The sequence below is a fragment of the Equus asinus genome, chromosome 15 (assembly GCF_041296235.1).
Source record: "Equus asinus isolate D_3611 breed Donkey chromosome 15, EquAss-T2T_v2, whole genome shotgun sequence".
NCBI classification, from domain to species: Eukaryota; Metazoa; Chordata; class Mammalia; order Perissodactyla; family Equidae; genus Equus; species Equus asinus.
The window spans coordinates 26,757,630-26,784,258 of NC_091804.1; the positions used below are offsets into that span (position 1 = coordinate 26,757,630).

At 38.6% G+C, this 26,629-nt stretch overlaps 1 protein-coding gene across 9 annotated transcripts in view; it reads right to left on the reverse strand.

The window, feature by feature from the left end:
• Positions 1 to 26,629, reverse strand: part of NCOA6 (nuclear receptor coactivator 6) — a 103,889-nt gene that overhangs the window by 25,983 nt on the left and 51,277 nt on the right. For 5 of the 9 annotated variants that reach the window (XM_044747870.2, XM_044747873.2, XM_044747869.2 and 2 more), the window contains 5 exons: positions 14,920 to 15,042; positions 7,671 to 7,799; positions 6,071 to 6,943; positions 3,867 to 4,013; positions 235 to 1,351 (listed from right to left, as the gene is read on the reverse strand). In XM_044747870.2, coding sequence (XP_044603805.1) covers positions 235 to 1,351; positions 3,867 to 4,013; positions 6,071 to 6,943; positions 7,671 to 7,799; positions 14,920 to 15,042 — 2,389 coding nt within the window. The remainder of the gene's footprint in view (positions 1 to 234; positions 1,352 to 3,866; positions 4,014 to 6,070; positions 6,944 to 7,670; positions 7,800 to 14,919; positions 15,043 to 26,629) is intronic. The other 4 variants (XM_070485827.1, XM_044747876.2, XM_044747875.2 and 1 more) reach the window with 3 other exon arrangements.

Genomic DNA, 26,629 nt, shown 5'->3' on the forward strand with positions numbered 1-26,629 from the left:
TATCTTTCAGAGGTACATATTGAAATATTTAAAGTGAATTTGCTTTAACATAATTAAGAGGATAACAGTGACAGCCTGCGTGAAGGCAAGATAGGCTATGAGTTGATAATTATTAAACCAGGTGGATAGCATTATACTATTGTAACTTTATATATGTTTAAAATTTTCCATCCAAAAATGTTGTCCACATAGAAATAAATGAATAACATTTGAGCCAAAACTATAACAACCTACTTTAGATCCTGCTGACTATTTTTCTTCTTCCGAGGGGGTTTCTTCTTCTTCGGTTTATTTGCGTTGGTATTATTTTGTTTATTGTTTACCCCAAAATGGCCTGCAGAGATGTCACTCTGCAATAAGTTGACCAACAATGGGCTTGTTAGCGTGACATCCTTATTGACCGGGAAGCCTGGATTCTGACCACAGGACATCTGATTTCCATTGGGTGCTCCACTGAAAGGTGCATTGAAAGGCATCCCATGGCCTGAGAAGTGGTTTCCCGAGGCACTGTTTCCCTGCATGGCCTGCACGTGGGGGGGGACGACGTTGGTTTGTTGCATGCTAACGTCTGGCATCATCTGAGACAAGCTGACATCATTATTTGCTGTAGTAGCAGGATCACCATGCTGCTGGGCCATGTGTGGACTGGGCCCTGGTGGCCGCAAGACCTGCCCCTGGATCCCCATAACCTGAGATGGACTGTTGTTCACAGGCCCTTGCTGGGGCAGCATCTGTCCTGACATCTGTCCCGTAAACTGCACCATGTTTCCTTGCATGTTTGGAGTTGGTCCCCTCATTATCTGTGCTGGTCCCGGCATGACATTGGATTGGTTCTGAGTGTTAAACTGTTGCTTATTCCCCTGCATCTGATTGGTCATGATCTGTTCTATCATTGGGTTCTGTTGGAGCAATACTTGGCCCTGAGGCCCCATCATCTGGTTATGTGGCGCCATCATTTGTGCACCCTGCTGGGGAAGCATCTGCTTGGGTGGGGTCATCCTTTGGGGCGAGGGCCCAAGATTTTGGCTCTGAGGGTTCACCATCATCTGGCCCTGTGGCATAAGCTGGGCCCTTGAAAGGATCATAGGGTTCTGAGGGTTCAAGGTTCCTTGTTGCTGGACCATCTGCCCCTGGGAGGGCACGATCTGCTGGTGCATGCTCATCAGCTGAGATGGTGGGCCCTGCTGGGGCTGGCCTTGCATGTTGCCCAGGTTCACCTGAGGAACCCCAGAACTACCAGCCTGCTGGTTGTTCATGTTGCCATGAATTCCCATGAGGCTGGGCTGCATCATATTTGGTGGCCCATGGGACACCTGCATCTGGTTTTGAGGAGGACCAGCTCCTTGACCACCTTAAAAAAAAAAGGCACAGTTTCAGAAAGAAATACTATTATCTTATCGGTATTAAGATACTAAAATTACTTTAATTAGAAAAGCACCCACCACCCATATATCCACTGACCAACATAAACAAATGTACTGTGCTTGACATACTTTCTGTGGGTTTTTTAAAGTATGGAGATGTGACTGTGAGATAATTGTTTACATTCTTGATGACCATATAATAGAGAATGAGAAACTGTTTCTTCATTCCTATTTGGTAACTTAAAGACAACATTTTGAAGATCAATAAAGTTTACCTTCTTTCAGATTAAATAAAGAGAAAGGCAGCATCTCATTGTTTAAAAACGACTTGTAGCTACCTTAAGATGAAGAAAATTAATGAAAAGGATTGTAGGCTAATGAAATAAGCTCTACTTTAGAGGAGGTGAAGGAAACAAAGAATGTGATGGATCTTCTTAGGAAAACCTCAACAAGCTGAGAAGACATTTAAAAATGCTTCTTGGAAAACTAATAATGACTCTCAAAGGTTATGTGTGTGCTATCTGGATGCTGCACTTTAAAGAAAAGAACACCTAATACTTCCTAAAGATAGGCCTCCTCTGCCCCAATGTGGTAAAAACCATATAATACTGATCTGGAAGCTGAGCCTCTGCTGGGAGTAAACTGATAGACAACCCAGAAGCTGCAGACAAAGGATAGTTAACAAGGGATGTTAAAACTGCAGTGAACCTCCCCTGTGGCAGTCCCTGGTGGACTACATGGGACATGTTCTATTCTTCCCAGTTATTTCTAATTTAGACAAAGGACACTGCCTGGCTTGCAGTGTTTACTTATGGCTGAGTCTTTGGGATTTTCCTATAGCTACTTGCATTACCTCCCCCCTTTTACTGAATAACCATTCTAGCTTATTTTATCTCTGTTTTATTTTTCACTTTTAAATGGGAACTAGAAAGTGGCAACCACAATGAAGTTATAAGGCTAGTCTATGCCCTAGCCAGGGAGGCAAGGGACAAAATGTCCCTTGTTCACACTATCCGGAGTTTTTTTAAACCAGCCTTATAAACCCTTAACTTGAACTCCATGACCACTATATACTAGACTCTATATACTCTGAATATACCACTGTATATTCATTCAATCAAAAATTTATTTATTGAGTACCTAATATGTATAAGGCACTTTTGGTGCTGCAGTATTAGCAATAAATAAGATAGATCAAACCCCTGACTCCTTGGAGTCTAGCTGGAAAGAGACAATAACAAACAGACAAGTATTTTTCAGAAGGAAGTTAAAGCTAACAAGAGAAATAAAGTAGGGTAAGAGAACAGAAAATGACAGACAAGAGTAGAGCTATCTTAGATGGGATAAATGGGGAAATCAAAATAATATGTGCATGTGGAAGGCACCATATAAAAATACAAACTAGCTGTGCTTTGGGGAGGAACTATGAATGGTTTTATCACTGTTTTAAAACTTCTTATAGAAAACATGAAGTCACATAACTCAGGAATGAAGTGTTGCATTAGCAGACAGGGAAAATCAAGCAGTTTGTCCTATCCTTCTCTCACCCTTCAGGGGGTAGTTTACATCTTTTTTTTATTATTAATTAGGACTTTTCTTGTTCCTTAGCGATTTACAATTAAAGTTGGAACCACATAACTAAATTAAGTCCAAGCAGGGATGGGAGTTCAGAAAATATTTGCGCTACCTCAGTCCAAGATGCCTGAATGAGAAAGCGTAAGAGGATTAGTCACATGGTACCCAAGCAACCAGAAACATGAAGTTTGGGCTTATACAATATTGCTTTACAAATATTTTTTAGCCATCTGCTCTATCCTATTCCTCCTCCAAAATTTCTTCTTATATACAATACACTGTTGGCATTAAATCTGTACTGATTGAAGGCTGGTGTTCAAACACCACAATGTAAACCAGAATTCAGATACTCGGCATAAACACAGCTAACATGTACTATATAGAGATTTAAAAAACTGTAGTTGTCCAAAATGCCATATGCCTCCATGCCTTTTTTCCTATAGTTCCCTTTGCCAGAAACACCTATTGCCCTTTTATTAACTCAGGGGTCAGAAAACTACGTCCCATGGGCCAAATCAAGCCCCTTGCCAGCTTGTAAATAAACAGTGTTTGGAATATTGCCATGCTCATTTGTTTACCTATTATCTGTGGCTACTTTTGCACTATAACAGCAGAGTTAAATAGTGGCAACAGAGATCATATAACCTGCAAAGCCTAAAATATTTATTATCTGGTCCTTTACAGAAAAAAAATTGAGGACCCCTGCCCTAACTGAAGTTTCACCTCCTTTCTTTAGGTGTTTCCAGGTTCCTGAGACATTTTACCTACTTTTGAAATATCAGTTATTACTCTGAAAGAATACTTACGGGTTTGAAATTAAGCAGAGGGACCAGGACTTACATTTATCTGTATCTCTTTGTCGCCTATCACGGTTTCTACCACACAATGCTCAGTAAATGCTCGCTGAATAAATCACAGAAAACAAACCTGCATGCTGGACATTTTGATTTGCTTGCAGCTGAGGGGCTCCTGAATTCCCAGGGGTGGTTGCTGTGGTCGAAGGCACCTGACCTTGCATAAAGTTCGGATTGGCCTGTCCTGCTGAGAAGCCAGGTGGGAGGCGTTTAGGCATTCCTTAATAGAAAACAATGAGTAAGGCAGTTACCTAGAAAATTTATACTCTTGCTTAGATGTGGAATGAATAAGGAAGGATGAGCTGCATGAAGTCTTCACTGGCTTAGCTCTCTCTGTCACACTGGTAGGATCTTTAATAATAAGGTTGGGAAAGATGGTTAAAAAAATCAACACAATCTCTTACATGAGCATTGTCAAAATGAAAAAGAAATACTAAAAAATTTACGCTTAGAACATGCCAAGGAAAAGATGGCAATCTGCTCCCTAAATGTGATCTGAGGCCACGTCACAGCAAGGTTTAGGGCTCACTTTTCTCTGTAATACAATGGACCCCCAAACTTTACATACTTTAACACAGGCACCAAAGGAATACAGTAAATTCTCTCATATTCAAACAGATTGATAAGAATACTACAAAACAAAGAGCTGGGTCCTGATATTAAGGATAGGTGATTTTTTTCCATTGAGGGAAATGGACAACCACCTCCAAAATTTACCCCCAATATTGTGCTTGTCTCTTTGGAAGAGACAGGAGATTAGAAACAATTCAGAAGAACTTCAAAGTGAAGATATATTAAATTTACCATTACACCTTCCCCTCATAAAGTTTGCTGCAATTCTGACAGCTATGGTACCAAAAACTGTGCTCTAATGGAATCTTACTGAAGTGTTACTTCCTTTTATAGGAAAGTTTATTTCAGAAAACAAATCTGTAAGAAGGAGAATCTCAGAACCCACTCATTGTTTATAATGTAGGCCTTGATGTGGCCAGATCACCTAGGCGAGCACATCATCTGCTCTATGAAAGCATCAAGACCTAAAGCTCACTTAAAAATTTTTTGTGTTAGTCCATTTATTTTTTTAAGGGCCAAATTTTCAATGTCCTGAAAAATGCTTTGTAGACAAATATGCATTTGTCTTTTCTTTAGCAGTGACACGTCCCCATTTGCAAGCTTCCATTGTAATCAAATCAGTAATCACATTTGCAGGGGGGACTACCCAGCTTCCACTGATCCAGGACTAGATGCCTAGAACAGTGAAGTTTGGAGCTGAAACATTCTTGCATTTTCTAAAAACTTCTTAGGATTCAAATATCAGAGCCTGCATGTCAGTAAAATTAATTACAAGAGAGTGAAAAGACTGATGAGCAACTTAATTTCACCAGAAACCATGGGAACATGCCTTTGCTATTTTGCACTAAAGATGCAAGGTTTTTTTCTGAGTAGGCAATGGGTGTCTTTTGGTGGGGGTTATGTTTATCAGATGACAGTATTACTGACACTCTCTATACCTTACTGAAAAGCTCCAAGCACATTCATGTGCACTAGATCAATGATTAATAAGAATAAATAATAAACATGGAGATGGATAAGTTTTACTGTAATCGTTTTACCTCTCACACATTAAGCTCCATTGCTTTTTCTTCATACAAGAGGCACCTTACAAAATAAATAAATAAATCTCCTTTAGGTATAACTGGTGGAATTCCCTCTCTAAGGAGCAGGCATTGACATTATAAAACTATAAAAGTCAATGATTTCTGAACTTATTCCCCTTTAATACTGTAATCAAATTTAACAAATACCATGCTTATTATTTTACTAACTAGGATTATCAAAATAGAAAACTACAAGGGCCTTTTTCCCAATAAGACCCTGCATTTATCTTTTCATTTTTGCTCTATTGCATAATCTTAAATTTTTTCAACAGCTGAGCAGTTAAGTTGTTAATAAAATGCATTTTTCTTCTGGACATTTTAATTACTAGTACAAGATCAAGCAAAAGTAATTTGAAAAACAAATGAACATCTCTATATTGAATTTTACCTGCACTTTTATCCAGAGGGCTAGCTTAAATGTAACCAGTAAGATGCTGCGTAATATATCAAGTTAATAATGGATCAAGTTAACTAAGTTATATCAAATGTCACCACTATATCCACAAAACCAAATAATCACATCCTTATTGCACTCCCTCCATTAACTCTAAAAATTGAAGTTCTACTAAGATCTATCTCCAGTAAATCTACCAACACAAACAGCTTCAGTGTTCCTCACCTCCTAGGCCTGGATGTAAACTCTGTGGCCCCTGGTTTGGTGGTTGCTGCTGCATCACCATGAAGTTAGGTGGCACGTTTCCCTGTTGAACCATAGGATTCCGACCCGGAGAGCTGACGGGCTGCTGAAATCCCTGGGGAAGTGGGTTATTTTGAGGTGGCCTTGGTCCCATCTGCTGCTGAGTTTGGTTAACCGTTGGGGAGGATGCAGGGGATCCCTGCTGGAAGGAGGAGGGTGAGGAGGCAGGAGACTTGTTGGTGAGGTGGGGCTGCTGCAGGGGGGTTGGGACCCTGGAGGGCCCTCCCTGCAAGCTCTTCATCTGAGGAGCTGTGAACTGGCCTGGGTTGCTCATTTGAGCAAAGTTTGTATGGGCTTGTGAGGCTTGCTGGCTGCCAAAGGGATATGGAGGGGGAGGGTGGGAAGGTGTCTGTACCGTGGCTAAGGATGGTCTTGCCTGGAGTTGCTGTTGCATTGGACCAGGCAAGGGAGCCTTCTTCCACCCTTGGTTTGCAGTCATTGTGCCCAGAGAACCCTGGGCTGGAGGAGGCTGAAGGGCTCCGGAAGGCAGCTGGTTCCAGCCTGGAGGAACAGGCACCTGAGTTGGGGCAGTAAACTGGGGTCGAATTCCCTGTGGCTGTTGCTGCTGATGTTGCTGTGGGGGTCTTGCCTGCAACTGTTGCTGCTGCTGCTGCTGCTGCTGCTGTTGTTGTTGTTGTTGCTGCTGCTGCTGCTGCTGCAGCTGGGGAAAATTAGCTGGGTTCATTTGTCTGTTCACAGGGACAGGCTGCATTGGGTGGTGCGGGGGAGCTAAAGATCCTGAGGGATGACTCTGCTGCTGTATATGGAGCCCAGAGAGGAGTGGATCCATTGCATCTGTTTAAAGACAGTCAACAAAGCAATAATTAACTTACTGCAACCTAGGTCCTAAAGCAGTAGTCTTGGCAATTCTGCAAATATAGACTAAAATCTGCTGGTACCATTCAAGGAAATGTTCATGAGTACCTTTTATATGCAAAGCAACATACCAAGATGATAGAAAGATGGGTCTTGTCTAAAAAGAGCTTATGGTTCAAAAGTAGATACAAGAGATAAACACAAAATGTGGAGAGTGATATTTTCCAAAGCATATTCTGGGGAGCTATGTTTATTAGTGTTATTAAGAAAACAGAGTAAAACAAAACGTAGTCAATTAGGTTTAGGAAACCCTGGGCCTAACAACATTAGATAGGTTTCTTCACTGAAGGACTTTCAGTGCCTCCAATATGTTCATTTTGAATCTCCAGGAGATTCAAAAGATAAAGTATGATGTATATACCAAATTTACTTGACTACAGAATTTTCCATTGTAGGGTGTCTTGCAGGGCTAAGTAGGCCAAGGAACAGATTTTTAGGAACATTGGGATATAACTGCTAAGAGAATAATGAGAAATTCTGAGAAGGAAACGATGACTTTTAACTTGAGTAAATTAGGGTAGATTTGTGAAGAAGGTTGCATTTAAGTTGGGCAGTTAAGAATTTGGCATCAGAGAGAGCTGAATTTTCTAATGATCTGTACAGGGAGTCCCAGCCTCTTCAATCCTCAAAGACTGGAGGTCATTACCTGACTGAGAAGCTGGGCGAGGAGTCCTGGGCTGCAGCTCTGAATTAGGGCCTGGTGCCATCATGGAAGATGACACGTTTCCACCCTGGGGTATCATAACAGTGGCAGGGCTGGTCATCCTTATTAATCCTACAGAAAAAAAAAAATCCCTAGAATAGACTCCTGGAATTGGTACAATGTTTGTTTTTAATAAAATATTTCAAGAATATGAAAAGGCATAGAAAATTTCTGTACCCATCACTTTGTTTAAATCTAAAAGTTTTAGGGGTCATCCTGAGGCTGAGTGGTTAAGTTCACATGCTCCACTTCGGTGGCCCAGAGTTTCGCTGGTTTGGATCCTGGGTGCGGACATGGACCGCCCATCAAGCCATGTTGAGGTAGCGTCCCATATAGCACAACCAGAAGGGCCTACAACTAGAATATACAACTATGTACTCTGGGGCTTTGGGGAGAAGAAGAAGAAAAAAAAAGAAGATTGGCAACAGATGTTAGCTCAGATGCCAATCTTTAAAAAACAAAAAACTAAAAGTTTCGCCTAATCTCCATCAGATAACAAATGTAGACACACCAGAAGCCTGCTCCCCCTTCTCAATCTTATTTCATTCCCTTCCTTTTATCTTATAATTGAGGTTAACAGTTCCACACATACTTATTTATCTTTTCTACTTATGTAGGTAAACTGCATCACATTTTTTGTATGCATTTGATCTTGTACAAGTGGCACCATACTGTATTTTTCTTCAGTTTCATTTTTCACTTAATATTATTTTTTGAGATTCATTCATCTTGACTGCTATAACAGTGCTCCATTTTTATGGAACCCACACATCCATTCTTCTGCCGATGAATATTAAGGGAGCCTGCCTCCAACTTTTCATCCTTAGAATTTTCCAATGTCATGTTTTTGTCATGTATTCTTGCGGACATGTTAGAGTGTCTTTAGACTATATACTTAGAATTACTATGTTTCAAAGTACAAGCATCTTCAGTTTTACTAGATATTAGTAAACTGCTCTCAAAAGTGGTCATACCAACTTGCAGTCTGATAACTCTTCTTGCTCCAAATCTAATTTCTGATACTGTTAGATTTTTTAGGATTCAGCATCTATGTTAATAAGTGAAAATAGCCTATAATTATCCTTTTTTCCTGTTCCTTACAAATTAAAGATCAAGATTAAAATAACTTCAAAATGAGTTGGAAAGCATCTTTCCTCTTTTTCAATGTTCTGGAAGAATATGCGTATCTGTTCTTCAAACACTTAGTAAAACTCACCCGTAAAACCATCTGGGCCTATTGGCTATACTAACTGATTCATTGGGAGACAGATTTTTAATTATTTCAATTTCTTAAGTAGTTACAGATTTGTCAAGTTTCTGATGTCTTATTAAGTCAATTTGGGTTAAATTATATTTTCAAGAAAACTGTTACTTTGCCAATGCTTTAAAATTTACTAGCAGTTATTCATGGGATACTCTTTTTATCTATTCTTTTTTTAAATTGAGATATAATTCACATACTACAAAATACACCCTTTTAAAATGTACACTCTTTTTCATTCTTCAAATTGTTTGTGACTCTCTTTTTTTACTGGTCTTACCAGCTTCATCAATTTTAGTTATCTTTTGAAAGAAACATCTTTTGGTTTTGCTCGTCTGTTCTGTTTTCTTTTTTCAATTTATACTTTACTTATCTCTACTCTTATTTCCTTCCTTCTAAATTACTACTCTCTTGTTCTTTTTCTCAATTCTGAAGTCAGACACTTAGCTTAGCTTGTTAATTTTCAGTTTATGTTCTGCTCTAATATAAGTATCTAAGGGCTTAAATTTTCTTCCAAGTGCTGTATTAACAACATCTCACAAATTTTGATATGTACTATTCTCATTATCCCATTCTAAATATTTTCTGGCACATTTGTATGGTGACAGATGGGAACTAGACTTTTGCTGGTGAACATGATGTACTCTATACAGAAGTCGAAATATAATGATGTATACCTGAAATTTATATGTTATAAACCAATGTTACCTCAATAAAAAACAAACATTTCCTAATGTCCATCATAACTACTTTTTAAAAAAAATCACTGGGTATTTAGAATATATTTTTAAATTTCTAAAAATATGGGATATTTTGGTTAGGTTTTGTTTTTTTTTTTGCCACTGATTTAATTACACTGTGGTCAGAGGCCATGATCTGTGTGATACTAATATTTGATATTTACTGAAACTTGCTTTGGGAATAACACATCATCAATTTGTATAAATGTTCCATTCATGCTCAAAAAGATTAAGAATTCTTGAATTATTAGCACATAATTTCTCTATATATCTATTATATCAAACTATTTTAATTATATTATTCAAGATTTTTTTATCCTTACTAATTTTTTATAAGCTCAATCCATCAATTACTAACAGAGATATGTTAAAAATCTCCCCTAAGATTTGTATCTCCATGTAATTCTGTCCATTTTTGTCTCACATATTTTGAGGGTAGGTTATTAAGTATGTACATAAAAGTTTAGCTCTCTTCCTGGTGAATTTTTCCTTTTACTTCATAGAGTGGCCCTATGTAGCCCTCAGTAATGCTTTTTATCTTGAATTCTGTTCTATCTAATAAAAATATTGTTATACCCCCTTTTCTCAGTTAATATTCACCTGGATCATCTATGAACTGAGTCCTTATATTTTATGTGTTTCCTGTAAGAGTACATAGCTAAATCAGAGATTATTATTCAATCTGATTAATCACTTTTTTAATCAGTGTTCATAATCCATTTACCTTTATTGTTAATTACTGGCATATTTTTAATTTATCTTATTGTTTTGTAACACTGCTTTTTATTCTTCTTTTTCTATGCTTTTTCCTGTTTTTCTGTGCTGTTTTCCTATTTTTCCTGAATTTTATTGGATTGATTTTTTCATCATGCCCTTCCTTTCTACTCCTCCACTACTAATTCAGAAGTTATACAGTCTATTTCTATTATTTTAGTGATATCTTTAAAATATCAACAGACATACATGACAAAGTCTAAAGAAAATATATAATCTTTATTATTATTAAATAAGTCAGTGCTGGTTTAGATTTACTCCATGTTTACCAACTATTTAGCTCACTATTCCTTCTTACATGTTACTTCTTCCATCTTAGGTTCAATTTTCTTCTTCCTGAAGTATATCCTTGAGCAGTTCACTTAGCAAGGGTCTGTTAATGGTAACTTCTCTAAGTCTCTTTAAAAAGGTCTTTATTTCATACCACTCTTTTTTGTATGTGTGAGGAAGATTGTCCCTGAGCTAATATCTGTGCCTCTCTTCCCCTATTTTGTATGTGGGATGCCACCACAGAATGGCTTGATGAGCAATGTGTAGGTTGGCGCCTGGGATCCAAACCTGCAAACCCCAGGCTGCCGAAGTAGAGTGCACGAACTTAACCACTATGCCACTGGGCTTGCCCTTCATACCACTCTTAATAGTATAGCTAGGTTTAAAATTCTAGGCTGTCAATTATTTTCTCATCACTTTGAAAATATTATTCCAATGTTTCCTGGCTTCCAATGTTGCTCTTGAGAATCAGCTGTGGTCTGATAGTCTTTCCTACGTAAATAATTGGTTTTTTGTTTCGAGTTGCTTTTAACATTCCCTTTGTTTTCCATGTTCTATAGTTTTACAATTTTGTGTCTAGATGTGAATTAATTTTTATTTATAGTGCTTAGGATTACTGGGCTTCTGAATCTGAAGACTCATGTCTTTTATCAATTCTGAAAAAATTTCAGCCTTTTCTCTTAGACTATCATCTCTTCTCAATTTCTTGACCTTCTTTTTCTAGAACTCTTTTCAGACATATGTTAAACCTTCTTATTTTACCCTTCACATCTCTTGACCTCTTTCATATTTCCATTTCTTTACTTCTTCTCTGCTGCATTCTGGGTAATTTCTTCAAATTCACTTTCCAATTTGGCCGTCTAATTTGCTGAATGTTACTCACTTCAATAAATTTTTAATTTCTGTAAGTTCTGTTTTTATTCCCCCAAATTCTCTATGTTTTGATAGTGTCTTGTTCTCTTCTTATGATTTTCATAATTTTAAACACCCTGATATTTCTATTATCTAGAATTCTGAAGGGAGGGAGTCTAATTGTAAATTTCATAAATTTGGAGAATAAGCTCATTTATAGTAGGCTTTAACTATGAGAAGTCTGCAATGGCTTGGGTTGAGAATGTGCCACTCCAAAGTTTCAACAATTATTACCAGTCTAGAACCATTTAATGACTTAGCTTGGCTCTTCCTGGGTCATTTCAATAATATATTAAATGTCCACCATGCAAGAGGGTAGAAAAGACAATTCCACAACCACCACTTCCCCCACCTCTCAACTATAGAGCTCAGGCCAAGAGAGACAAGTTTTCTGTCTCCTTGTGCCAGAGGGTGAAAATTTTCTAATCTACTTCTCACTGAAAATTCTGGTTTTGTGAGTGATTCTGAATTATAACTTTCTTCTTTATATGGACCCAAGGCAAGGTTACATATTTTATCCTTTCCTGGTCATTAAAACTCAAATCCTTTGGTGCCTACAGAATCTCATTTATTTACTGCTATTTCAATTTTCATCTTTGACTTCTTTTTTGCCCTGGGGATTTTCCTTACTTTCTTACAAGCTCAGCTGTGCATTAAATGTTATATTTTATCCAGCATTTTTAAGTTTTTTGTAGATAGGGCAATAAGGTAAATGTTTATTTGCTGAAAATGGATGTGTTTCTCAGGAATCCCACACTATTTTTCAAAGAGGGTAATTAGACAGTAGTCCTTAGGAGATAAGAAAAAACAGGTTTTACTCTCTAAAATGAGCTTTCTATCTCCAGAAATGTTCAAGTACATGTTCACTACACTACTCAGTAGTGATAATATAAAATACATTCCAGCACTATGTGAGAATTGGACTAGATCCATGGGGGGCAATTTTGTCCTCCAGGGTACATCTGACAATGTCTGCAGACGTTTTTGTTTGGCACAAAGTGGGGGAAAGGGTGGTGGTGCTACTGGCATTTGTAGGTAGAGGCCAGGCATGCTGCTAAACATCCCACAATGCACAGGACGGCTCTCCAAAGCAAAAAATTATTGGCCTGAAACATCAACAGTGATGAAGTTGAGAAACTATGACTAAATGACTACTACAGTAAAGTACAGTCCCACTAATCTTGGGATTCTATAAGGCTACAAAAAAAAAGACTATGGATTTGGTTTTAATTATAAAAGAGTTTTACTTGTAAGTCAACTTTCTGTTGCCAATGCTAAGAGAAGAAAGTAGTGCTAAGAATAATTGACAATCTAAGACATTCTACACACACAATTCCAAAGTCATTTATTATTGTTTTAGAGGGTAGTTAAGGCCTCTTTCCCTAGAAAAATTTCTGTTTAGTTTAACCTACTATTAAATTTTGTTTGCATCCATCGTTGTAACCGACAACAGAGAAAATATTTCTAAAGTATGTTTGGCGGTAAAGAAAGATACCTGGGGGTTAAAATGTTACTGTGGCTATAGATCCATTATTTTTGAAACTATACACTGCATATATTTATCACAGTGTCCTTCATTAAATACCAGTCTAACCCAATTCCAACCTAAAACTTTCATGTTTCCTATGTTGATAATGAACTATATCACTATAATTTACACTCACTTCCCAGAGACGCTTAGTGTATATGCCTGCTATTTGCCAGATGCTAGCCTAGGAGAGCTTGCAATTAGTGTGCTGATATCAGTTTAACAGAGTCCTAACATTTTAAGGCTGGAAGGGATCTATAGCATTGTTTCCAGGACATAACTAAATATGTTTACAGGCAACGAAGGCCAGTAAATATTAAGTCATTTGTCCAGGAGCTGAGACTAGAACCAGATTTCCTGACTCTCATCCTAGGTCTATTCATTCTTTCACTAACTATATGCAACTGGGTTAGGCCCTTCCCACTCTCCTTCTGGCCCTGGTTCTTCAGTAGTGGCAACAGTGTCACCAATACTCTCTCATCAAGCTGGCTTTAACACCAAATGCTCAAACTTCTGTGAAACACTTTATCTGCTTACTCCCTACTATAGATACCAGGTTGGGTATTTTACATCTACTATGTGGTACTCCACAATAGCCCAACAGCACAGGTCCTGACATATAATAGGAACTCAGTAAATGTTTGCTTCAATGGCTCAGGGCTCATCCATTTTCAAGCATGAGCTCAAAATATTTTAGGCATTATTATTTCATTTTATCAGTGAAGAAACTTGCTCAGAGAGGTACAGTGACTAGCTTAAGGTAACCAGTAAATGGCAGTGCCAGGATGAAAACCTAGTTCCAATTCTATACAGCCAAGTCTTCAGCTACAGTTCAGAGCAATGGCTTTATAAATTGAGCTTCTCCATTCTGTTGCGTTTCTTCAACAGCTAGTGTGGTAGGTGCGGAGGTGAATGATTGGGTATAGTTTCAGGTGCTAACTCTGCTTCAACCACAGCAGCTGTACTTCCCTGCTTTATTTGAATAAAAGGTCCTGCAGCAGAAAAAGTTTGAAAGCCACTAGTGTATTGAAAAGAGCATTGAGCTGGGGTTAGATCTGTGATATTAGCCTACTGTTACTTGCCTCTGGCAAACTGCCTCCTTTCTGTGAGCTCCACAGCTTCCTTAGCTTTAAATGACAGAGACAACTCAATTCTAATGTTCTATGCTTCAAAGAATATTGAATTCAATCGACAGAGAAGAAATGTCAGGATTACTAGAAAAATTAGCAAATAATTTATAACTCTCTCAAATTCTAAATACATAAAAACACATATTTCCCCCCATACTTCTACAGATTCCACATAAGCACGCAAGAACTCTCAGCTCACAGATTCTCAGCCTTGGAGAAAGTGAAAGTTGGAAAGCTACATTTTCCATTATGCTATAAACACCTGAAGGGAGAAAATGTTTTATTCCTTTCTACTTCCAACCCTTAGCCTAGGTCCTGTCATACAACAAGAATTCAGCAAATGTTTGCTGCATGGCTCAGTGCTTTAAGCAGGAGCCCAAAAGATTGCAAAGACTATATGCTTCATCCTCTGTGATTCTAGCCTCCCAAGAGTGATTCACATTTTGCTTTCCTGAAACAGTAAACAGAGACGTGCCAGGAACCCCCAACTATCTTGCAGGACCCAAATGATCATACATTAGGAAATAAAGCCAAAGGAAAGTAGCAAAATGTTATGCAATTGAGTGTGAGATCTCACCTGGACCACCTGCCATGGGAAATCCTGGCTCCATTCTAACTGAATTTCCGGCTCCTATGGGTCCATTCATTCTTACATCTTGGCTTCGGTTCTGAGCCAAAGCCAGGTTGATAGCACCTTCCCCTGAAAATGACAGACAGGTAATAAAAAGGAAATCATCAGAATAAGATGCAAATTTTGTTTAAAAACAGGTACACAAAAGCTTTAGTTTTCAGTGTTTTTGAAGAATTACGGTATGTTTACCACCACAAAAAGGGGAGGTTCAATACTATATGGGTCTTTCTTCAAATTCATCTGAGTAGGTTTACTTCCATGAGGCACAAGAGAACGTAATTCTCACAATATAGCAGATAGGCAATCATTAATGATATGTCGCATCAGTAGAGAGCTAGAAACTCAATATTTACTTTCAACCAGCTCATCAAGCGTGTGTGGGGGCGGGGGATGTCTATGTGCGTGACAACAAAGAAAACTCTCAAAATCCTAGACTATCTTTTGGGAATTTACAGTCAGAAGGTAGAGATATAAGTAGGCTTAATGGAGAAAGAACATATGATGATATGGGGACACTGTAACACTTCTGAGCAAAACATAAATAGATATCTAGCAGAGAAATTCATGCAATGAAGAGTAGACAGGTTGCTACTAATCTACTGCTAAGACATCTGATAAAAGACCAACATTTGTATTGGGTTTTTAAAAGTTACAAAATTTTATCTCATTTGAACCTCTCAATAGCCCAGTAGGTAATGTCACTAGAAGTGTTCCACTTGAGTAGACCCTAAACTTAGAGGCAACTTAAATTTTACTTGGTCTAATGATAAAAGTTCTCTGAAACAAGTTTTGGGGTGCTCCCTGCACTTAATCCAAAATTTTGACTACTGTTACTCTGGAAGACAGCACCACCTTGTGGACAGATTTTTAGCCTGTGGCCTGAGGAGTTGAAAGGCTGCATTCATTGGAGTTCTTCCTTACTGTGGGGTCCTGCTTTACAGAGTCAGATGATAAAGCAGAAAGCTAATGAGGGCACAACAGTTACCTCTGTCTTGTCACTGCTCTAGGTCAGCTTTCTGTACTAAGTATTTTAAATAGGCAGGTAGTTTGTTATAGGGAACAAACATCCTGCCAGCGAGGAATCAATCACCAGGGGCCATAAGATGCTCTAAGTTGCCTATGGGAGTCAGGAGTAAAGAGAAAGAGAATACAGATCTTGAGGGTTTCCACTAAAAGGAAGGAACTATTAAGATATCAAACTTGCTAAGACATTCTAACCACAAAGAGTATTGTATCAGATCATGTCACTTCTCTGCTTAAAACTGCTCCATTGTTTCCCAATGTTTTAGAAATAAAAGCCAAACTCCTTAAAAGAGTACACAAAGCCTCAAATTTGTCTATCTAGCCCAGGGCTGTTCAACAGAAATAATACAAGCCACACATGTAAATTTAAATTTTCTAGAAGCTGCAGTAAAAAGGTAAAAAGAAACAAGTGAAATTAATTGTAATACATTTTATTTAACCCAGTATAGCCAATATATTATTTCAACATATAATTAATATAAAAATTATTAATGAGATACTTTACATTCCTTTTGGGGACCGCTAAGTCTTCAAAATCCAGTATGTATACTTACAGTGCATGCCAGTTTGGACTAGCCACATTTCCAGCGCTCAACAGCCACATATGGCTGCTGGCTACCATCTTGTGACCCTTGCCTATCTCTCTAATCTCAACTCACACTATTTTCTCCTTCAAGAACAAAGATTCAGCCTCAGTGGAATTTTTTAAAGTTTTTTAGGCAGACAAAGCTGCTTCTTACCTCAAAGCTTTTGCATGTGTTATTCCCTCTGCCTAGAACAGTTCTCTTGCACTCTTCACATAAGCCAACTTCTCAATTTTCATGTACTCTTTTTTTGGGGGGGGGGGCAGTCATACTGTCTTACAACGTCATGTAAATTTCAGGTGTATCTAATTATATTTCAGTTTCCATATAGACTGCATCATGTTTACCACCAATAGTCCAGTTTTTATCCATCACCATACACATGTGCCCTTTACCTCTTTTGCCCTCCCCACATCCCCCCTCCTCTGGCTACTAATCTATTCTCCTTATCTATCTTCCACGTATGAGTGAAATCATACAGTGTTTGTCTTTCTCTGACTTATTTTCCTCAGCATGATAACCTCAAGGTCCAATCATGTTGTCGCAAATGACGCAATTTTGTCTTTTTTTATGGCTGAGTAAAAGACTGCTGGATATATATACCACACCTTCTTTATCCATTCATCTGTTGATGGCCACTTGGGTTGCTTCCACTTCTTGGCTATTGTTAATACTCTGATGAACACAGGGGTGCATCTATCTTTTTGAATTGTTGATTTCATGTTCTTTGGATGAATACCCAGCAGTGGAATAGCTGGATCATACGGTATTTCTATTTTTAATTTTTTGAGAAATCTCCATACTGTTTTCCACAGTGGCTGCATCAGTTTGCATTCCCACCAGCAGTGTAGGAGGGTTCCCTATTCTCCATATCCTCTCCAACACTTGTTATTTCTTGTCTTGTTAATTATCCATTCTGATGGGTGTGAGGTGATATCTCATTGTAGTTTTGATTTGCATTTACCTAATAATTAGTGATGTTGAGCATCTTTTCCATGTGCTTCTAGGCCGTCTGTCTATCTTCTCTGGAAAAATATCTGTTCATATCCTCCGCCCATTTTTTGACTAGGTTATTCACTTCTTTGTTGTTGAGCTGTATGAGTTCTCTATATATTTTGGAAACTAACTGGTTGTCAGATATATGATTTGTAATCTTTTCTCCCAGTTGGTGCATTGTTTTTTTATTTTGTTGATGGTTTCCTTTGCTATGCAGAAGATTTTTAGTCTGATATAGTCCCATTTGTTTATTTATTTATTTTTTTCCTCAGGAAGATTTGCTCCAAGCTAACGTCTGTGGCCAATCTTCCTCTTTTTGCTTGAGGAAGATCTGCCCTGAGCTAACATCTGTATCAATCTTCTCCTATTTTGTACATGGGTCACCAGCACAGCATGGCCACCAATGAGTGGTACAGGTCCTTTCATGCCCGGGGACTGAACCTGGGTCACCAAAGTGGAGCGCACCAAACTTAACCACTAGGTGACAGAGTCGACCCTGTTTATTTTTTCTTTTCTTTCCCTTGCATGAGTAGACATGGTATTCGAAAAGATACTGCTAAGACCAATGTCAAAGAGTGTACTGTCTACATTTTGTTCTAAGAGTTTTATGGTTTCAGGTCTCACATTCAAGTCTTTAATTCATTATTTTTTTTAAAGATTTTATTTTTTTCCTTTTTCTCCCCAAAGCCCCCCAGTACATAGTTGTATATTCTTCGTTGTGGGTCCTTCTAGTTGTGGCATGTGGGACGCTGCCTCAGCGTGGTTTGATGAGCAGTGCCATGTCCGTGCCCAGGATTTGAACCAACGAAACACTGGGCCGCCTGCAGCGGAGCGCACGAACTTAACCACTCGGCCATGGGGCCAGCCCCTCAAGTCTTTAATTCATTTTGAGTTAATTTTTATGTATGGTGTAAGATAATGGTTTACTTTCATTCTTTTGCGTGTGGCTGTTCAGTTTTCCCAACACCATTTCTTGAAGAGTCTTTTTTTTTTTAAAGATTTTATTTTTCCTTTTTCTCCCCAAAGCCCCCCAGTACATAGTTGTGTATTTTTAGTTGTAGGTCCTTCCAGCTGTGGCATGTAGGATGCTGCCTCAGCATGGCTTGATGAGTGGTGCCATGTCCGTGCCCAGGATGTGAACCAGTGAAACCTTAGGCCACCAAAGCAGAGTACATGAACTTAACCAGTGGGCCACAGGGCCGGCTCCTTGAAGAGACTTTCTTTTCACCATTATATGTTCTTGGCTTCTTTGTCAATGATTAGCTGTCCATAGATGTGTGCTTTTATTTCTGGGCTTTCAATTCTGTTCCACTGATGTGTGTGTCTGTTTTTGTGCCAGTACTGTTAAATTAAAACATGCTATTTTAATTACTATAGCTTTGTAGTATATTTTGAAGTAAGGGAGGGTGATACCTTCAGCTTTGTTGTGTTTTCCCAGGACTGCTTTAGCTATTTGAGGTCTTTTATTGTTCCATATAAATTTTAGGATTCTTTGTTTGATTTCTGTGAAGAAATGTCATTCTGTTTGGGATTGCACTGAATCTGTAGGTTGCTTTAGGTAATGTGGACATTTTAACTATGTTTATTCTTCCAATCTATGAGCATGGAATATCTTTCCATTTGTTTGTGTCTTCTCTGATTTCTTTCAATAATGTCTTATAATTTTCATTGTACATGTATTTCACCTGCTTGGTTAAATTTATTTCTAGATATTTGATTCTTTTGTTGCGATTGTAAATGGGATTGTATTTTGACTTCTCTTTCTGCTAGTTTGTTGTTAGTGTTTAGAAATGTAACTGATTTTTGTATGTGGGTTTTGTACCCTGCAACTTTACTGTATTTGTTGTTTATTTCTAATAGTTCTTTGGTGAATTCTTTAGGGTTTTCTATACGTGGAATCATGTCACCTGCAAATAGTGACTGTTTCCCTTCTGCCTTTCCAATTTGGATCCCTTTTATTTCTTGTTCTTGCCTAATTGCTCTGGCTAAAACTTCCAGCACTATGTTGAATAAGAGTGGCGAGAGTTGGCATCCTTGTCTTGTTCCTGTTCTCAAAGGGCTGGCTTTCCATTTTTCACCATTTAGTAAGATGGCTGTGGGTGTGTCATATAAGGCCTTCATTATCTTGAGGTACTTTCCTTCTGTACCCATTTTATCGAGGATTTTTATCATAAATGGTTGTTGGAGCTTGTCAAATGCTTTCTCTGCATCCAAATGTTTTCCCTGCATCTATTGAGATTATCATGGGATTTCTATTCTTTATTTTGTTAATGTGGTGTATCACAGTGATTGATTTGCAGATGTTGAACCATCCCTGCATCCCTGTAATAAATCCCACTTCATTGTAGTGTATGATTCTTTTAATGTATTGTTGCATTTGATTCGCTAATATTTTGTTGTTGATTTTTGCATCTATCTTCATCAGTGATATTAGTCTTCAAGTTTCCTTTTTTGTGTTGTTCTTATCTGGTTTTGGTATCAGGGTAATGCTGGCCCCACAGAATGAGTTCAGAAGCATCCCATCCTCTTCAATATCTCAGGATAGTTTGAGAAGGACACGTATTTAATCATCTTTGAATTATTTGGTAGAAGTCACCAGAGAAGCCTTCTGGTCCTGGACTTTTGTTTTTTTGGAGGTTTATGATTACCGTTTCAATCTCTACTTGTGATTGGTCTATTCAGATTCTCTATTTCTTCTTGATTCAGTTTTGGGAGGTTGTATGAGTCTAAGAATTTATGCATTTCTTCTAGGTTACCCAATTTGTTGGCATATAGCTTTTCACAGTATTCTCTTATAATCCTTTGCATTTCTGTGATATCTGTTGTAATTTCTCCTCTTTCATTTCTGATTTTGAGTCTTCTTTCTTTTTTTCTTAGTGAGTCTGCCTAAGGGTTTGTCAATTTTATTTATCTTCTCAAAAGTACCAGCTCTTAGTTTCATGGATCCTTTCTATTGTTTTTTTAGTCTCTATTTCATTTATTTCTATCCTGATTTTTTATTATTTCCCTCCTTCTGTTGACTTTTGGGTTTCTCTGTTTTTTTTTCTAGTTCTGTTAGATGTAGTTTAAGATTATTTATTCAAGACTTTTCTTGTTTGTTGAGACAGGCCTGTACTGCTATAAATTTCCCTCTTAGTACTGCTTTTGCTGCATCCCATAACAGCTGGTATGTTGTGTTATCATTTTCATTTGTCTCCAGGCATTTTTTGATCTCTCCTTTGATTTCTTCGTTGATCCAATGGTTGTTCAGTGGCATGTTGTTTAGTCTCCACATATATGTGACTTTCCCAGCTTTTTTCTTGTAGTTGATTTCTAGTTTCATACCATTATGACTGGAAAAGATGCTTGATATGATTTCAATCTTCTTAAATTGAGGCTTGCTTTGATTTCCCAACATGCGATCCATCTTCGAGAATTTTCCATGTGCACTTGAGAAGAATGTATATTCTGTTGTTTTTGGATAGAATGTTCCATATTTATCTATTAAGTTTCATTTAAGTCCATTGTTTCCTTGTTGACTTTCTGTCTGGATGATCTATCTATTGACGTAAGTGGGGTGTTAAGGTCCCCTACTATTATTGTGTTGCTGTCAATTTCTCCCTTTAGGTCTTTTAATAGTTGCTTTATATACTTTGGTGCTTCTGTGTTAGGTGCATATATATTCATAAGTGTTATGTTTTCTTGTTGGAATGTCCCCCTTTTATCATTATATAACGCCCATCTTTGTTTCTTGTCATCTTTTTTATCTTCAAGTCTGTTTTGTCTGATATAAGTACAGCTACACCAGCTTTCTTTTGCTTGCCACTTGCCTGGAGTATTGTCTTCCATCCCTTCACTCTGAGCCTGTGATTGTCTTTAGAGCTGTGTTTCCTGGAGGCAGCATATTTTTGGGTCTTGTTTTTTAATCCAGCCAGCCACTCTGTCTCTTTTTGATTGGTGAATTTAATCCACTTACATTTAAGTGATTATTGATATGTGAGGGCCTAATACTGCCATTTTATCTATTGTTTTCCAGTTGTTCTGTATTTCCATTGTTTCTTTTTCCTTGTATTTCTGCCTGCCATTTCAGTTTGGCAGTTTTCTGTGATGTTTTTGTCTATTTCCTCTTTATTTATGCTTTGTGACTCTGCTCTGATCTTTTGTTTTGTCGTTACTATGAGGTTTGAGCATAAGATCTCACAGGTGAGACAGACCTTTTTCTGATAGCCATTTCATCCATTTCTTCTTCCTCTTCTATATTTTTGTTGTCATAAATTCTTCTTTTTGTGTTGTGAACTAACCGTATTGGTTATAGTTATTTTTGATGCTTTCTCTCTTTTATAATTAAGTTTTACTAACCTATTCTGATATACAGCTGCAATTTTCTGACTATGTCTATCTCCTTGCTCAAGGTTTTGTAAACCTCTGGTTTTTAGTTTCAGATGGGAGGGCTCCTTTCAACATTTCTTGTAAGGCAGGTCTAGTGATAATGAACTCCCTCAGCTTTTGTTTGTCTCAGAAAGTTTTTATTTCTCTGTCATAGTTTCACTGGATAGAGTATTCTTGGCTGCCAGCTTTTATTTTTCAGTATTTTGAATATATCATTCTACTCTCTCCTAGCCTGAAAGGTTTCTGCTGAGAAATCCACTGGAAGCCTGATGGGGATTCCTTTGTAGGTTATTTTCTTCTGTCTTGCTGCCCTTAATGTTTTCTTTGTCATTGACTTTTGACAGTTTTAACATTATACACCTTGGAGAAGGTGTTTTTGCATTGAGGTAATGAGTTCTATTAGCTTCATGTATTTGCATGTCCAGTTCAGGTTTGGGAAGTTCTCGGCTATCATTTCTTTGAACAAGCTCTCTGCTCCTTTCTCCCTCTCTTTTCCTTCTGGGATACCTATGATCCTTACATTACTTTTCCTAACTGAGTTGGGTATTTCTCAAAGAATTTCTCCATCTTTTAAAAATCTCAGTTCCCTCTCCTCCTTCACCTGACTCATTTCTAGGTTTCTATCCTCAAGCTAATTCTCTCCTCCATATGTCTGCTCTATTTTTTATGCTTTCTATATTATTTTTCATCTTATTTATTTTGTTCTTCATCTCTATAGTTTGTTTGGCTTTTTTCTAGATTTTCAATCTCTCTGGCAAAGTAATCCTTCTGTTCATTAATTCTGTTCCTGAGCTCACTGAACTGTCTTTCTGTGTTTCCTGGTAACTCACTGAGTTTCTTTATGACAGCTATTTTGAATTCTCTGTCAGTCAGGTTGTAGTCTTCTGTGACTTCAAGTTTGGTTTCTGGAGAGCTGTCCTCCTCCTGTTCTACTGTGTTGCTGTAGTTCTTCATGGTGTTTAATGAACTGACCATCTGCTGATGCATTTGTGATAGTAACCACCTTTCTTATTTGGGTACAGCTTTGATCACTTTGGTTCTGCACTGCTTCTGATTGTTTCTGAGAGCCTACACTTTCCTCTCTCCACTGCCTCTGCCAGGGGCATTGTCAGTGCCTTCCTTGTGCCACTTGTGCCTGTGAGGCTGCTGGTACCTTCATTTTAGTCTCAAGTGTTGCCACTGGGGTAACCAAGCTGTGAGCACTTCTACTGCTTCCAGGGTCACCTCGGTCTCGTGTTCTTCCAGTGGCTCTCCATGGGCTCTCCATAGGCTTGGATGCTGCTGCCCCATGCACCACCTGTGCTGTTCCTGGATTGTCTAGGGGTGCTAGTTGTACCAGTGCCAGGGGTATTGGGTTTACAGGTGTCTCTGTCACTGCCAGGGGCCTGGGGACCTGAAGAATTGTGCACAGCCCCTGCTGTTGGTGGAGCTTTGTGTTGGGGATGCTGCCACTGGGGGCTGGGGCACTGATTCTGCTGTAGTTTCTGGAGCCTCTGGCTGCAAGTTCCACCTGCCACTGCTTGGGGGGAGCAGGGGCTAAGCAGGAAGAGGTTTTTATTGCTGCTTAATATGCAGCCTTTGGTCTCTAACGCTAGCCGATGTGTGCCCCACCCAAGCTGGGAAAAGCCAAGTTTTGTATACTATCCCCACTGTTGGAAGGACCTGGCCACTGCTGGGGGAGGTGGAGGAGGCATGCACGCTGAATCTGCTGGGAGACGGGCAAGGAGCAATCCAATCTGCCCTCCCTGTCCCCACTGGGACTGCTCACAGGCGCGCAGGCTAAGTCCTCTAGGAGACTGGCAGGTAGTGAGCCAGCCCACCTTCTCTGTCCCTGCCAGGACCACTGGCAGGTCACTTTTCATGTACTCTTAAGTGTCACATGCCCAAAAGGCCTCCTCCAACCCTCTTATCCAAGGTTAGGTCACCCTTAACGGTAAATCTTGTTATTTTTTCAGAGCACATCCCATGTAATTACTTATTCATTCATTTGTTTTCTTGTCTACCTCCCCCATCACTATAAACGGGTAACTGTAAGTCTGCCCCAGTTCCTCTATGTCTGTTGTCCCAGGATAGTTATTAACAGCACCCTTTTATTCCTAATTTAGATGATAAGTTACATGGCTATCTTGATTATATCCTTTATACATAGAACAGTGCCCGGTACTTGGTAGGTACTCATTAGCTGTTTATTGAATATATGATGAATAGTCATCTTATAACCTTACGAAGAATTATAGGCATTTTTCTATATTATAAATGCATTCCTGGAAAACCTAACATTCTGTAAAACCTTACACTGAAAATAAGAGGTTTTATAGGAAAAACAGTTTTGAGGCAAACTCAAAACCTATGCAGCTTTGTAACCAGAACTCTTAACAAAAACACTAATTGTGGAGGCAACATACCAAAAACACTAGAGTGGAAATGCCTGGTTAAAGGTGCTGAGATTGGAGCTCTGAGCCAGTGGGGCTGCCATGAAGGCAGGCACAGGAGGAAGTGAAACTTGTCATAAGCCAAGACCCATGAAACTCTAAGGGTGCACTTCTGGGGAAGGTACCAGAGTACTATAAGTCCTCATTCTTAACTTTCTTAAAATAAAGCTGAAAGGACTCCCACCTATGCAGCAGCTGATCTAAAGGCTTTTTTTTTTTCTTGTGGCAATTATCCTTCTGTTCCCACTATTTCAGCTCCCCTTGCCTAGGAAAAATCACATATGAATAAACACTATTTCCACATCATACTGCTATTATTCCCCTATTTGCCAACTGCATATAAGCTAACTGGTGTTAAAGAAACCCACGTAGAGAACACTACTGACTCCAAAACTTGCCTATTAGGGGTTGGCAAACTATGGCCTGTGGGCCAAATCTAGCTTGCTGCCTGTTTATTTAAATAAAGTATTATTGGAACAAGGCATGTTCATTCATTTACATGTTGCCTGTGGCTATTTTTCTGCTACAATGGTAGAGTTGAGTTGTGACAGAGATCTTATGGCCCACAAAGCCAAAAAAATTTATTCTCTGCTCCTTTACAGAAAACGTTTGCAGATTCCTGCTTTAAATCACCATGAATTTACAGAGAGGTCACAAAATGTCCTCAAAAAATCTGTCTCCCCAACTCCCTGGCTAAAACTCAAAAAAGGAAGGGTACAGAGAGTATTCTTCAATGGAGAATAGACTGCTGGGGGAACAGCCTGTCCCTGCACCCCTGCAGCAGACACCATGACAGTGGCAACATCTCCTCTTATAATTTATGAAGGCATGAGCCTGTCACCCGTTTCACAAAAGCAACAGCTGCTGCCACCACTTGTACTTCTGCCTGAATTCCCAGGGAGTGTGGAGAGAGAAAAGCAGATCACCTGGGACAACTAAGTGTATCTTAAAAGTTAAAGAGCTCTTTTCTCTAATGTAGTAATTATTGCCACATGTGAATTTCATAATTTCTCGAAATATGCGTAATCCATTTTGCTGCCTTGCTGGTACTTATGTTTTAATTTATGGCTATAACAATAAAGGGGAGCCAGCATCTTACCCTTTTAAGAACTTGTAGGAAGTAGGTCTCATCAAGAGAAGAAATTGGTGTTTCCTTTCTCCAGTGGAAAACATCACCTCTTACGGTTCCAAAGCCCTTTTAACTCAGGTAAATAAGTAACAGAGACTATAAAACGTTTGGGGTTTTTAAGAAACCCCCTATGTGTTTCTCATAAGAGAACACCTGTTCTTATGTGCTTATAAAGTATAATTAACCTATAAAGTGTTATTATATACAATAGGTGACTTCCACTCTTCCCAAAAGTTCATCTTATATCATATAGATTGCTGTGAATTAGTTTTACTTTTCTGAGTCCCTTGAGAAAATCCAACATTTTTCAAAATAAATTGGTTATTGTAAGGCATTATTCCCTCATTTGTCAAATGATGGAATTGACCCCATTTCTCAATCTACATATAACCCTCTCTAAATAATCTTTACTTGTCTGTTGGTATTGCTCCTTCTGGAGGAGAGCAACCTAAAATCCTAACTGCACAAAATGTGTCTCATTCCTATATACCAAATCTTGTCTCCTGAGGTTTTATGGAACATTCAGGTTGTAAGTAAGCAGAGAGTCAGGAGGCCTAGGCCCATCAGTGGAAGGGAAGGCTGGAACTGCTGGTTGCCACCTTGTATGCATCAACACAGGAAGAAAAGAGAGGGTTTTAGTTTACTGGGCACCCAGAGACAGAACCTCCTTTGTGCTCCCCCACACGTGGTACTTACATCTCTCACAGGTTTGTCATCCTCACCACGCTCATGAGTTTCTTTTGAGTTCATAATGGCAAGGATCATATTGTATTTATCATTGTATTCTGAGTGCTGAAGCAAAGTGGTGCTATTATATATGTGCTTCCCTTACTCTCATTTAACATATGTTTACTAAAGAACATGTATAGGCAAGCAGAGATACAAGAATGTGCAAAACAAGACATGGTCCCTGCCCTACCAGAGCTTTCTTGCAGTCTATGGAACAAAACAATAATCAAATAATTGCTCTAATCAACGTGTTAGATAAATATCTGAGGGGAAAAAAACCAGACTTTTGTGAGAGCACAAAACAAAGGACGCTGACTTAGTCAAGGAGTTCAGAAAATACACCCTCAAGAAGATTTAAGCTGACTACTGAAGGCTGAGTAGGTGTTAACTGATGG